Here is a 15,440-nt window from a genome sequence, read left to right as displayed (position 1 = left end):
TCCCACAGAGACTGTTACCCTTGCACTGATGTAAAGCAGCCCCCATACACCCCATCCTCCACCCCACCACTCATCCACTCATTCAGCCCATGCCCATTTTCGAGAGCCCACCAGTCCCCAAATAAGCAAACATATATTCCGACGAATTGAATGAAAATCCCAGTTTCACTTTCATGTGAATCAGAGAGCGGATACATCTGGATGTAGATGTTAGGCAAGGCTCAAATACTCAGGGTGAATCACTACAATATAACAATATTATGAAAAAAAAAAAAATTCTGAAGACATTTCTTAAAGGTGACACAGAAACAGTCTAGCCAGTGCGTGTTGGTGATTGGCTGAAGCCATGCAAATGCTGGGTGATGTCAGTTGTAAACTGCTATGCAGCCTATACATTAATTAGGGGATGGGGTCTGTTTGGCAGAGGCACAGACACATGGCACTACTATACGTTACGGAGGAACTTACCCAAGTTCTCTGATCTGGCAAACGAAACTGAGGGAGGCGGAACAGAAGGAAGAGAAAGAGCAGTCAGAACCAGGAAGTGGCGCATGAATCAACAGGTTTTGATTGGACACATGTGGGCGTAGAGGGGATGATGGATCTCACAGTGATTAACTTTGAATGAGAAATGATCAGCCTATCTGTAAAGTTATGGCTCTGGAATTATAAGAGGCTTTAACAGTTCCCAACACTTCCTGGTGTTCAATAAGCTCATTATAGTCGGCTACAAATACAATTCCAGTATGTAACCTAAGCCAGAACTGCTTAGCAGTAAAATTTCCTGCCAGGAAATAAAAAGCTGAATCACCAAAGGTTGAAAAAAGTTCCAGTCACCGCAGCTTTGCAACCTCTTTTATTTGATATATGGCTCAAGAGCAAGTCAGGTGACTGAAAACAAACCCCCTCAAAAGTACACAGAAGGGCCCCACGCCTGGTCTGGTTTAGGCCTTATACCCAGGTCTGGTGTTTCTGGGAATGATTTGTGTGTCCAGACATCATAAAGTCATAAAGATGGCTTAAGCACTCTGTTAGTGTTTCTACTGATAGGACACCTCATTAAGGCGTGTTGGACGGCCATGTGGCTGCTGCAGCCTGGGCCCATGCAGCAGTCTGGACAGGGGACATAAATCAGACAAATGAAACAGCCTGTAAAAACCAGACCTGAAACGTCCAGAAAAGAAGAAAAAAAATCATACGCCTGAGAAAGTGGTGTTTTCACTTTCCGATGGACCGTTCTCACCCGCAGGGGAAGATTGAACAAATGAATGTCAACGCAACATGTCATGGACACACGTATCCACATGCACGCACGCACATATACATATATATATTTATGGAGTCACACACTGGAAACACTGGCACAGAGAACCCAGGGGCAGAAATCATTGCTTTAAGAGCATATCGTTTTTCATATTGTAATCAAAGACACGTTATGGGAAGACGTGTCACAGGGTGCCCTTTCTTTCTGCCACATCTGTTTCAGATAGCCAACAATGGGCTAAGCAGGCAGTAGCTTGGATACGGCTGGAGCCACATACTAATACTCATTAATCCACTTTGGTCAGTCTGGGACGACCATAGAACCCACAGAATAATAATATACATTGACTGATTTACTGTCAGGCTGTTGTTACATCTGCAGCTATCGAAAGCTAACAGTCATAACAGTGATGTTGCCAATGGTAAGATGACACAAATCAATTAACAGCCATTGTGAACTCAAATGGGCAGGACTAACCAAGAACTACCCATTGAAATAACGTCTGTTGCTGTCTATTTAGTCAATGTTACAATCAGAACGTACCTGTGGATGGAAGAGGAAGCCTGGTGCTGGCCGCATGTACTTGTCTTTCAGAGTCTCAAACGGATCGCTCATTCTCCTCTTCTCAACCCTGCTAATAGTAGATTTCTATCAGTTCTTAACGCAATCACAGCAGCAAATACTGGTACACTTACATTCAGTGCTACCACTTATTACAGTTGGCAATTATGTGATAGTAAATGATAACAACAGGGTTTTGAAAGTATGCAATCTTCTTCATGATTTTCATAATATAATGTGTTTGTTGTGGAGTTCACATTAAGCTACTGGGAATAACAATACCTGTAGATGGGGTCCATGAAAAATGGGGTGGGCCTGGCATGCTGTAAGGAGGTGTCTGCCTTTGGGATCTCCACCGCTCCCTTCTCTTCTTCATAACCCAGGTTCTTCTTTGCCTCCTCCTCTCTTGGATTCCGTCCACGGCCCCTGCTCCCCAGACTCAGGTCCAGCGGCTGATCCTGACCACTAGAGTGGGAGGTCTCTGGTTTGGAGGGAGCGAATGGAGCTGATTTTTCCTCCTTTCTCTTGGTAGTAAGGTCAAATGGCGATTCGGATGAAGATTTGCTCTGGGCCTTCCTGCCATCATCTGCCGGAGACTGGGGCTCGCCCTTTAGGCCCGGAGGTCTGAGGTCCCTGTCTGGGAAAGGGTAAACTGGAGGAGAGAAAGCTGGGAAGAAAGGCAGAGGGAACATGGAGGGGTAGGGCAGAGACCCAACCTTCTTGTCCTGCAGGCCAGCCAGTCCTGTGGAGCCAAAGTACTTCTCAGCAATTGAGGCAATGGCCTTAATAGAGTCATTCACAGCCCCAGTTACAGCTGTGTGCTCGTCCAGCGAGGATGGGATGAGGGAAGGGCCTGCAAAGTCTTTGGCAGCGCTGCTGCCTGTCAGGCTGGGGCTCTGGGGGCCTCCCTCACTGGCCTTCCTCTTGGGGCCTTTTCCATTTTCTCGAGCAGCACCCCTCTCCCTCTCACTGTCCATGTCACTCTCCAGCTCGGAGCCTGATGTGCTCTCCAAATCACTTCCGCTGGGCGTGCTGACATCGTCCAGGTCACTGCTCTCGGACTGGTCACTCTGTTTGATTCGCTGCTTTGTGGAGGATGAGCTCTGAGTATGGAGCTCTGAGGCTGTCATCTGACTGCCAGGTGAGCCACCATCTTTACGGAGAGCTTTGAGGAGCTCGCGGGACTCCTGACAGCCAGGGCTCTGAGGCAGCAGTGGACTCTTACTTAGCTCTGCACCAGGCCCGACAAGAGGTGCATGTGTTGGTTGCCTGACAGGAGAGGTGGTGGCAGGAATGAGCTGTGGCCTGTGGTAGAGTCCAGAGGGGAAGAGACCAGGGAAGCTAAAAGGAAATGCTGGGGCAGCAGGGAAGGTAAGACCTCCATGGTGACGACTGGCCCCAAAGTAATCTGCCAATCCAGCACTGCCGTGGCCCATCGCCAGAGCTGATTTGTCCAAGCCTGGGGCTCCAGGGAGTGACATACCCTGGGCAAACAATCCCCCTGCAGTGAAATGGTTCTTTCCTTCACAGAAGCGCCGGTGCTTGTTGAGGGAGGATGTGGTGCTGAACATCTGCCCACAGTCCTTGCACTTGATCTGTGTGCGACAGTCAGCATGCATGCGTTTGTGGCGGCACAGGTTAGAGAACTGGGTGTAGGACTTGTGGCATACCTCACCTGCAGGGACACGGAGACAGACAGAGAACATATTGGTATGCAACACAAACAGACACACAAACACAATAACATCACATGATATGACATCTCTTGTTAACATGATTCAGGCTGGTTGAAGCTGAGGCAGAGGAAATACAGTATGAATGATATTCCTGTGTTCCCATCAATACTCTGACAATAGATTTCCAGCACAATAAGGAGGAGAGGTGTGTCCAGATCCTGGTATTGTAAGTGAATCTGTTTGGTTGATGGTGTGAGTCAGTTGCTGCCACTCATCACCTGCACATCAAACTGAATTCCCAGGAATCTCCAGGCCCATTGTCCTCCCAGGGACGCTCCCAGGGAGTCCGTAAACAATCACACACATAAGCAGGCACATTCACAAAATATTCACATAACACAGAGAAACTGAATCACATACACAGGCATGCAGACATACAGATACACACACACACTCACACACATTCTCTGCCGCATGAAGTACAATGGCTCTATTTTAAGTTTGTGAAGGAAGCGGAGTTGAATGAATCCTATCCTGAAGTCCGGTTCCCAGGGACAGGTCTCACGTCCTCTACTGCCCCTCTTCCCTCTTCCCCCTCCGGGCCACTCCTGTCACCCCCTCAGCCCCCTCACCTTGTCCCCATAGCTGGGTCCCTGTCGTCCTGCGCTATGTGACCTTCCCACAGTCCACCCCTGTATTCCGTCACTATGTCACTCTGACCCTGGGAGACTTACAGTGACAACACCCGCCCGCAAAACAAAAACTCACCGTCTGACATTATCTGTCGCCATTATTAATCTGTCAAAATGATCTACGACCACATGAGGAGTTGTTTAAATTTACAAAGAAGGGTGATAGCGAAGCACCGGTATATGCAAGTATTGTTTTCCCATGCCCTTTTCTATTTCTTCTCTAGAACGAGCCAAGAATTAATAAAAAAGGCAACTGGTCTCTTTTTGTTTGCCCCCCTTCTTTAATATAGGATAATTTACAGATCACAAACACTACATGAGACATTTCAAATAGACGTAAACCTACAATTTCATAAAGCAGTTAGAAGCCGCTGTGGATGATTGATTTTGCTCACATTGTTATTAGATCTTTAAAATGAGGATAAGGAAGTGGTTAGGCTCACACTGTGATTACACTTCTGCATACTTTGGATGCCTTCCAATTTCAAGGTGCACAAGAGGCAATTTAAGGAGATCGACAGGAAGAGCAGGAAAAAAGTATTGTGGAAACAGATTTACATAAAACACCCTAGAGAAAAATTTAATGGGATAGTTTGGGCCAAGACTTAATGTTATCTAATATTTTTTTAAAGACTAAAGTTCATTTTAGTGAATAGACCCTTAAAATATAAATTGAAATGAAGTGTATTTGTGGCTTGGATTTAGTGGACACAATATCTGCAGAACATCTGGAGGAAAATGGAGGAGAGGTGGATTCTTTGGATTTTCTTCTCAGGAAGTATTTGTCTTGCAACGCAGATGAAGAAATTGATTAAAGCAACTCAGGCAAGTGAGGTTGTGAAAAACTTTATCAAAGTTTCACAACAAAAATAATGATTCTAATAGAATGCAATAAATTATTCAAACTGTCCACTATGTGTGTTGCAGAGTGTAGCTGCTTCTATCTCTCTCTCTCTGTGTATGTGTGTGTGTTTTACGATTTGGCCAAATGGACAGGGAAAAACTGCAAAAAAAAAAGAAAAAGGCCCTGCACGATAACTCATGTCCTTGTGACACTTACAGACCAACAACACACATGTATGACACACTGAGTGTGAGACCTGACTCACGACACATTGCAGTGCATTCGTCAGCCCTTAATAAACTGTAAGGAAATATTATAAACACATTCCTGGGAGTGGAGTGGTGGCTAAGTAGCGGCTAGCTGAGTGTCTAAATTAATAACCCAGCAGGCGTGAGAGCTCCTCTATAAGAGGTCTGAGATGCACGTACACAAAAACACACAACTTAAACACACTATGGACACTAACATGCAAACAGGATGAAATGTGCATACAGTGTAATACTGTCCAAAAACATGCGTACACACATTCGTGCCCTTCAAGAGCACTCGCACAAACAAACATCTCAGACACACACATGGTTTCTCCCAGGCAGCTGTCATGTCATAGTTTTTAGTTTTTTTACACAGCACATTAGCTGTTTTCAAACCTGCATATTTTCTGCTGATTACAGCAAATGGACTCCTATTCAGAGGGAGCACAGGGAAGAGGGCCGTACATGTGGTTGCTATTTGTGAGGAATGGTGGATGTGGCGGAACAAGAGAGAAGAGTCAGAGGTCTGCAGTGGAGATGCAGTCACTACAACCTATGCATATACATGTGTACGTGTGTGTTTGGAGAGTGCGTGCATTTTGTGTGTGAGCTTGCATGTGTGTGTGCTGGTGTGTAGTGTTGGGGAAAGAGAGAACGGAAGGGGCAAAGGGTGAAGGTCATAGTGCTTTAGGGGAAGGAGATGAGATCGGTGGTCTGAGGTGTTGAAAGTGTGAAAGGTCAAAATGTGTTTGGGTCTTGCAGGAGTTAGCTGAGTATTGTGTAGTGTGTGTGTGTGTGTGTGTGTGTGTGTGTGTGTGTGTGTGTGTGTGTGTGTGTGTGTGTGTGTGTAAGCTGCAGCATTAACAGTCAGTCAAGCTGGGTCACTGTGAGGTCAAACCAAATGGGATTAAATCAAATGTTTAAATGCTGCCATCACCATATCAGCAGCGTGTGAGAGTGCTGATGCAGATATAACTGGGTGACTCTTGACTTAACAGAAATGGTGCTGCCACTCTAAACATAGCTACTCTAGTCCCACGTGTAATCCCTGCAGAACATTACATATACCATATATCAAAACATTGTTTTCTATTAAAGGCAAGTCACAAGCAGTCATTGTTATTATTATTGTTATAACGTACTGAGGAGACTTACATAGGTAGGGTCTTAGTGACTTACACATGAAGGGCTTGACACTGCTGTGGATGTGCTTATGCTGCTTGAGGCCAGAAGACGTAGCGAACGTCTTGCCACAGTCGGAGCAGGCGTGGGCCCGTGCCCCGACGTGTTGTGAGCGGATGTGCCTCTGCAGGTTACTGGGGTCTGTGAACACCTGCTGAGGGAAGGAACCACACAAACACCCGGGGGAGTTATTATCTGCTTCTTAAAGCATTAACAAATAATTAACACCTACTATACAAACAAAACAGACATATGGACAAATACACAGAAACATAGACCCTTCAAAAGTCATCACTTTACCTTTGAGCAGTTTTCACATTCGTAGTGCTTGCCATTGTCATGTGACATCTGATGTCGGATCAGGTTTGATTTCCAGTTGAAGGCTTTGGGGCACTGGTCACACTTATACTCCCTCTCCTCAGAGTGGGACAGAATGTGGCCCTCCAGGCTGCACAGGACAGAAAATAAAACAACATAGAGGATTTATCAGTGCATGGAGAAGTTTCTTACCTATCAGCTCTCTGTAGGCAACTGGAAATGAATGTTGCAGAATTCTCTACTTTTACAGAATAAATAAAGTATTGGAGTGTGTCAGCTGCACACTCACCTCTGAGCATCAGGGAAGACCTGGTCACACTCCTTACACTCATGTAGACCGTGGGACAGGTGGAGCGGTCGCAAGTCTTGAGGTTCCTGTGCCTTAAGGTCACTGTCCCCTCCTAGAAATATCATAAAAAAATGAATCCAAGCAAGACCACTCTTTAAACGTACCCTATACTGCAAAAGAATTAATGTTCTTTCTTTGGGCTTCGTTTATGTATCTCAAAAATGTATTTCAAAAAAATCCATGCAGCCTGCTGGTGGTGCAAGGTAACTTGTATTACTGTGATCTCAGGCTTACATCATTACATCATGTTGTGTTCTCCCAGGCTGGCTACACATCCTTCTTGTCACTCTTCACTATACCCACTGTTTACAATGGCATGAAAATAGTCAATGTATTCAAACTAAATAAAAAGTCAAACCTGGGTTAAGGAAGGAGGAGGGGGGCATCCCACATGGCTGCTTCTGGTGGTCCAGCAGCTGGTTGCGGGACTCAAAGTGCTGGTCACAGTCCTCACAGCGGTACTGCCTCTCCTCTGCAGGGTGACAGGGAGGGGAAAAAATAGCTGTGTAATAAAGAATGTGTTGCTTTAGATTTGAACATAAATGTGTATTCTTGTGGTGTGTACCATGAATATCAGGAGCCATGGTGTCACATGAATACTCTTCGGCCTTCATGAAAAGTAGCAGCTCCTCACCGGGGAAAATCTCTCTGGTGACTTTGTAGAAGATCTGCAACACACACAAGCAGGAATCATGATTTAAAGTTAAAGGTCAGACAAAAGTGTAGAGGTCAACATTTCAATTATTGCAGAATTTGCCATTTTGCTATTTGCCTTTGATGTTGTGTGTGTTTTTCTGTCTTTTGCAATGTGGGCTAAGCTATCGCTTCTTTAAACCAGCAGAGGTCACTTTGGGTAGCTCTTGGTACCATAAAAATACACACATGCAAATTGAGAGGGCAGCTGTGTCCAGAAGATATTGTTATACTTGCACCACTACAACTACACACACACACACACTCACACATGCACAGAAAACATACACATGAAAATCCACAAGCTCATTAACTTGTAATTAATCATCATGTAAAACATCCATCTGCACGGAAACAAAGTGGAAGCGTGAACAGCCATACTGTAGAATAAATATACTGCCTTATAAATAGTGTAAACACACAGACACAGACACACACACACGCTAACTGGACTGTCCCATAATGCATGTCGTTGTCAGGAAGCCGCCAAGAAATGTGTGGAGAGCAAGAATGGTGATAAACTGCAAAAATAAACAAGCTGCTGAAAAAATTTACTGTGTTAAGTGAGTATTTCAGTGATGAATGAAACTCACAGTGAGATCATTCAAGAACTTACTTGTATGTGCTCATTAAATACAGCACAACTCCACAGTATGCTCCTACTTTTAAAAAGTCTGCATTCCTACATAAAAAGCCAGAATAGAAAACCAGAATAGATTTCATGTCATCGGCAATACATACAGATGATTGAAGCATGTTAAATATTTGGGTGCATACAGAGAGGGTCAGTCATTTTAAAGAATCATCTGAAAGACCCTGGGATTGCAGCACTTCCCATGGACACACAATAGCCTTTCTCTGTGAAACAATCAGACATGGCGTTATTTTTGGCATGCTTTTGGAAGTGTAACATATTAGTTTCCTCTGCCACATAGAGGTTACTGAAGGGACCCCCCCCCCACCCCCTACCCTTCCTAGAGCCTTCTGGGAAGGCATGGGTCTCAGGTACGCTGCTCATTAAGGGAATTCCTGGCCGTAGCACAGCTAGACCACTAGAGCCACAGCGGCTCCACAGAGGGTTTTGATAAATATCTCGGTCACAATAAAAGATCATGATGTATTCTGTCGACTATTCTATAAATGTCTGTGACATTGTTCTAGCTTCTGGCAAATGATATATTATATATAATTTTTTTGTGATTCACTGAGGTACAGGAAGTTTCATAGACTTGAGAGTCACTGGGGTAAAGGGAACAGGAGTCAATAGAAAAAGCAGAGTCTGGCCAAGGCAGATCGCTATATCAATATCAGAGAATGAATCGGTTCACTGCAACTGATTTGATGGAAGCATAGATGTATCTAAACCTGGAGAGACATGTTGCATGTTTATTCACACATCCTTAAAAATATTCTTCTATTTAATCTGCCTTCGGAATGTCTCTGTGAACCAACAGAAGGTTTGCGATCTTTAAACTCTTTTCTGTTTTCTTGTTCTGTTAAGAGAGTTAAAGTTCTGGTCAGATACAGAAATGTTCATCGCATTATTATAAATATCAAGAGAACTGAGCTGTGAGGTTCTCAACAGCAGCTTTAGTCCCTGACATACTCCAACCTCTGTCTCCACCGCAGACACACAAATGAGCAAACTTTCATGAAGCATACATATGCAAACAGACACACTCTCTTTCCTGTGTCTGTCACCTTTGCAAGGCCACAAAAATATTGTGATTGAGAGACAATCAGGCAGCGGCTCAAACAGACACGAGCGTCTGCAGGGATTCCGCTCAGAGAGACTGATACCCAGGCTGGAGGAGGGAGGCTCTTTGGAAAGCTACCAGGGCGTGGACTGAGGCCTCGGAACATAAAACTTAATGGACGCTGTCAAAACCACTTTGTTCATAAACACAAGAGCACGAGTTCAAGGTAGAACGCAACTATGAGTCTGTAATTTCTGTACGTTTCAGAAATAACGGGGGTAATTAAGAAACACATGGCGATATAGTGGAGAAGAGCATCAGTGACCTTTGATCGCTCTCTTTAAGTGATCAATAAACATCTGTAGCTCGGTTTCTCTGTCTACATGAGGAGATGTATTTTGGCATAAAGTTAGTGATTGACCAGAAACAGGAGGGTGATTACAAATATGACGGGAATTACCCATAAAAGCTCTACCCCTTCCCAGAGGGGTCGCTGTGGATAAACAGTGAAAACACACATAGATAAACAAACACGCAGCAAGTCATACTCTGTTTGATCCTACAGAGGTCCTCCTTATAGCAGGTCATGGATATGCCAACAACTAAACACACACACACACACACACACACACACACACACACACACACACACACACACACAGGCTTAAAATAGAGGGTTATTCTGTATACTGGTTGTCTTGGTTCCAGCTGTGGAAGGCAGCAGCCACCACATAAAGGTCATTTCTTATTCTCACTGCAACCAAAAGCAACATTAAAATGATTATTTCACTTTATATAACTTCATGTTTTGACCACTTATCTCCCTCTCTCACACTCACTATGTCAAAGGTTATAACCACGAGAGGATCAGAGGCCACAATCGTACTGCTTTGTTACCTTGACACCATTAGTCATTACCAAAGTAAACACACTCACATTTTCCCTTGGTCGCACCCTGTTGGCCGACTTCTCGCTCACACAGAGCTCATTGGACAGGTATGCCATTCACTGACGCTGCCCTGCCAAGATGAACTCTTGAATCTGTGCACTGCCCTTAAAGCAAAAACTCAACGTCTTGAAAAAGATTGTAAAAGCATAGGTTCACATTTCTAGTATAAAAAAAACATTCGATACAACAATATGCTTCAAAAAGGATTATACAGGTATAACCAAAGGGTTGTGCAACAAGCACAGTGTGTTCGGTAGTCCCCATCACTCGGCCTCTAAATTAATCCTAGATAGCAGTAAAGAGTCGCTGCACACAATGCACAGCTGGTTCCAGCAAACTGGATGAACGTGTGAAGAAATCAACATAGTTCTGCTCATGTTGGACTGAGCTGTGGGAAAGTGACCTTACGAAGAAGCAGAAATGTTCTGGTATCTCATAAAGGATGAATCATCAGTGTCATGTGTAGATATTGCGTCTAGAAAAGAGTGTTTTACTCTTCCAAGCCAAAAATTGGAACACGTTCTTTATTGCAAAATATATACAAGTTACTTCTTTTTTTAAACCATGACTTCCTGATTTTTTTTCAAAGCTGAATAAGCTCAGTGAATCACAATCACTTCACGCTTTCACCTTCAGTGTGTTTACGTAGCAAATGGCCATCGGGGGGGCTAATTTGCCCCTCAGTCACTTCATTCCACTCAACAGTGAGTGAGAATCAATAGAGCGGATGAGATTAACGCTCATGTCCCTCCACACTGTCTTATGAGAGGCTCTTCAGGGCCTCGTTGGATAATGTTAATTACAGTTTTAATCCATTTTTCTTTCAACTGAATCAGAGTCCACAGCGCAGTAAAGGCTTTTTAAACCACTAATCGCTCTAATTATCTTAACAACGAAAGCACAGGGGATCATGGAGGCATCTATGTAAAGTAATGCTCAGGCTGTAGTGCATCTAATCACATGGGAATATCAGGAGAGGTTGAGCACTGTGTAGAAGCAGCAGGTTGCAGGCCCAGATGAAAGATTTAACAGTTTCAAATGAACTTGTCCAAAATTCCTTGTTATTTCCTGAATTCTAAAAAATGTATGTTTTTAATTAAAAACCAAACATGCAAAATATCCCATTGTCTTCAGAGAGCTGTTTTCTATTTGTAAAAGAATGAATGAAACCTGATTTATAGCACATTGAATTAACTACAGATTTCCCTAACTGCAGCACCTGCCATCTCCTTCCTCTCCAGTCTTTCCTGTTTCTGTCCACTCTGCAATGTCCAATATATAAAGCAATAAAATAGAAAAGGCATTCAAGTCAAGCCAACCAATTTAAATGCACTTAAATATACTGAATTTGCAGTGACAGTCAGCATCGCAGAGAAACAAATATAATCTGTTATTTTTCCATATTCCTGCAGGTGCTTTCAAAACATAGATCTTTTACAGTACGCTATGCAATCTAGTAGATGTGACAGAAAAAATAAACTGAGAGAGAGAAAGAGAGAAGAAAAGAAAAGTCTTATCCCCAACATTTCCTCCAGTCAAGACAAAACAGGCCTTTTTTCCTCCCTCTCCCCTCACTCATTCATTCCCCCCCCACCCCTCACCTTCCAGAGATTGCTCATAAAGTTTTATGATAAACAGAACTGGGTCAGAAATAAGAGGACAGAGGCCAGCTTTACTCTCTCACACTGGCAGGCCTAAAATTGGTGCTTGAGAGGAACAAGGACTAAATAATGACCAACACACCTGGAAATTGCGGCCGTCGTGCGACGCCCTCTTGTAATAAATCACACAACAAATCATCTCTGCCGGATGACACTATGTGAGGAGATTGAGAATTGGTTCTGAGGGAAGATTTAGCAGATCGTGTAAGGTTGCTCCGTCAGGCCCCCTCAGTGGAAATCTGGTGACGGTGCACGTATGTGTGGCGAGTGTGTAATGTGTGGTTTCGACTCAGAATTTCTCTGTGGCAGTAAAAGCCTGTTGGAATCAGGTACTGTGTGTTTAAACATTTCCAGCTCGCAATGAGGAACACGGGGAGTCATCTGAACCACAGTGAACAAAACACACAGTCCTGCAGCATCTGTAAATAGACGCAAGTTTGTACTTCTATATTAGTGAGCACACTTATTATTGGATATATTATATTATCGACATAATACACACACACAGACACACACTAATAAATACAAGACTTCACACATGCATACATGTAGAAACAAAGGCACTTACAGGTGTGTACACACACTTCAGAGACATAATGAAACACTTCACACACTAACAACAAGTCAGAGCACATAAACACGCATGCACACACGCACGCACACGCACACACACACACACACACACACACACACACACACACACACACACACACAGACGCCCTGAAAACTGACAGCAGGTATACAAGACCACCCCCACTTGGTCTATTCATTTTGCACATACAGACAGCCATTGTGTGACGCTACAGTGTGTTTTCAAAAACACCAATGTCGGCCCGGAAGGCTTAAAGACACCACATTGTGCCGTGTTGTGACAGTGTGTAATACTTAACAATCACCTCATCATAGCCATGTCCGTGACCTGTCTGAGCCTTACACAGGCACCCGAGCAGAACCGCAGTGTTGACAGCGAGTCACACCTCGAGGAGAGGGCAGCTCAGGAAAAGCTCTCTCTGCCTAATTGTCTCTTTTTTTAAAACCAGAGTGGGTAAGTACTTCTGGGAAGAATCTTTTCTTCTTCTTCTCTCCCATTGTGGGCTATGTGCTCTCTTCAGTTCTTTACAGAGAGCACAGGAAAGGTGAGAGGAAGATAGACGTGTGAAGGAGGAGCAGATTTGTTCACTTGGGCAAAAAGTATTTTATGACATCATCTATCTGAATGAAATCTACCCTGAGCCTTTTTGCTTGCATACTTATATGTTGTGTACTTGTATGTTAACTTATATGTTGACTCTGGATATGTGGCAGAATTGAGTGTTCATATCTAATAACATTTTCAAAAGGCTACTACTGAATTTGGATTATTCTGTGAAATTCTCTGCTGATGTTTTTTTTGCTGACACTCAACCAGACCACCAGTGAGAAGTGATGACAAACACACAAGCCAGATAATGTTTTTCATTCGGGTCAAGCTATGGTTTGCTGGAACACACGTGTCAAATAAAGTTTGAGATTACTGAGGTGAACGGGCCCACATGTGCGTTTAGCACACACCTCCCCTGCACAGCCAGGTGAGCAGCAGCAGAAGGACTGCAACATTCCTGACATATCTGAGAGTTTATATCGCAAGTGGAACTGGGGAAGTGTTGTGGAGCGATCATCTCGGCGGGCCGCCTCTGATCCTGCCCTGTGGTCCTTGCACGGCAGAAGCCAGCGCACAATTACAGAAGGAAAACACACGCACAGATAGTGAAGAGTCTCTGTGGTGCAGCACAGAGAGAGCCGTGTGTGGGTGTGTGTGTGTTAAGTGAAGGCAGGGTGGGCCAGCCGCTCATGGGACAATCTGATTTAGATCACAATAACACCTTTTAACACGGCAGCGCACAGACAGGGACAGTACAGAACATACAAGGAAGCCTTCTGGCACCGGAGCTGTGTTTGAATAAAAGCAGGGTGTAGCTTCAAAGATGTGAATGACTCTCTCAGTTGCACTATTCATCCAGATTCAGAGGAGGACACGGCACCATGAGGGACATCAAAATCAAGTCATCCACATGTTTTTCTTCAGATCATATTGACTTGTGTGTTTGCTGAAGTTGTTGGTCTGCCAGGCAGCAGGCTGCAACTGTCTCCACGTACCTGATCATCTATCTGGCACGCTGTCAGGTTGTGCTGCCTGGCCACAGGGGCAAACTGGATGTGCTTCAGCCAGCTCCCGATATCTGGCTTGCTGGCATCCACACAAAATTTTACATGGCCTGAACCATCCAAGATCTGCAGAGAAAGAGAGAGCGAGGGAAGGTGGGATGGAGAAAGAGAGAGAGAGCAAGAGAGTTGGGGAGGAATGGAGAGATCAGACTTTGATCAGTATCAGTCCAGGTTACTGTGTCCAAACACTGACTAACCACATACCTCCCACAGAGAAATAAGACTCAAATGTGAGGAGTTGGTCTGTGGCATGCACATGCACACACACACACACACACACACACACACACACACACACACACACACACACACACACACACACACACACAGGGTTAGGTAAATGTAATTCCTAATAATATAAAAAGTGTTGTCAAAAATGATCTACAGTATAGGCCACATAGATGTGTTTATGTTATTATTATTAATAGAACCGTAATTCATAAAGGGAATTACTGTCACTCTCAAAACCCCAAAATAATAACAATACATTTAAGAAAACAAAATAAAATGTTCAATAAATATATGGGCATCTTATACTTTTTTTTTTTAAATCCCCTGAATACACTTTCAATGAATTGTATTATTTCCGTTACAGCAATAAAACAATGTCAATTTTATTATGGTCTATGTGACAATAATAAAACAGCACCAAAAGAAGAAGGTAAAACCCCTGTGAAGCAAATGTATTAATACAGAAAATATGTAATGTGACAAATAAAAACTGATTTAATTTCACTTCCAGCTATGATCAATAATAATATTCTTACTTTATAAACAAAAAACTAACAAAAGATAAATGATACTCCATTTAAATTGGCTTGTTTGAATTCGTTTTTGAAAATAAAGATTTAACGAATAATTATCAAAACTACTTATTATTAATAATATTTGTTCTTATGGGCCTAAGGGATATACAAATTAAAATGATCTTAACAATAATAAAAACAGTAACAAATAGACAATACTACTACTACTACTAATAATAATTATTATAATGATACACAAATTATAGTAACAACAATATTAATAAAAATCATAATAATAGCATGTTAACATCAATAATAAACAAATGCTATAAATAATGATAATGATAATAAT

General features: G+C 43.2%; 1 protein-coding gene across 17 annotated transcripts in view; it reads right to left on the bottom strand.

The window, feature by feature from the left end:
* Nucleotides 1-15,440, bottom strand: part of mecom (MDS1 and EVI1 complex locus) — a 138,236-nt gene that overhangs the window by 12,610 nt on the left and 110,186 nt on the right. For 2 of the 17 annotated variants that reach the window (XM_069535014.1, XM_069535024.1), the window contains 9 exons: nt 14,274-14,408; nt 7,703-7,805; nt 7,496-7,609; nt 7,078-7,189; nt 6,771-6,918; nt 6,444-6,621; nt 2,108-3,500; nt 1,808-1,898; nt 469-495 (listed from right to left, as the gene is read on the bottom strand). In XM_069535014.1, the coding sequence (XP_069391115.1) occupies nt 469-495; nt 1,808-1,898; nt 2,108-3,500; nt 6,444-6,621; nt 6,771-6,918; nt 7,078-7,189; nt 7,496-7,609; nt 7,703-7,805; nt 14,274-14,408 (2,301 nt within the window). Of the gene's footprint in view, nt 1-468; nt 496-1,807; nt 1,899-2,107; nt 3,501-6,443; nt 6,625-6,770; nt 6,919-7,077; nt 7,190-7,495; nt 7,610-7,702; nt 7,806-14,273; nt 14,409-15,440 lie in introns of all 17 variants that reach the window. The other 15 variants (XM_069535012.1, XM_069535022.1, XM_069535013.1 and 12 more) reach the window with 12 other exon arrangements.

This window comes from Paralichthys olivaceus, chromosome 11, assembly GCF_024713975.1.
Source record: "Paralichthys olivaceus isolate ysfri-2021 chromosome 11, ASM2471397v2, whole genome shotgun sequence".
NCBI classification, from domain to species: domain Eukaryota; kingdom Metazoa; phylum Chordata; class Actinopteri; order Pleuronectiformes; family Paralichthyidae; genus Paralichthys; species Paralichthys olivaceus.
The sequence above is the reverse complement of the archived record's forward strand: the minus strand, read 5'-3'. Positions and strand labels throughout refer to the sequence as shown.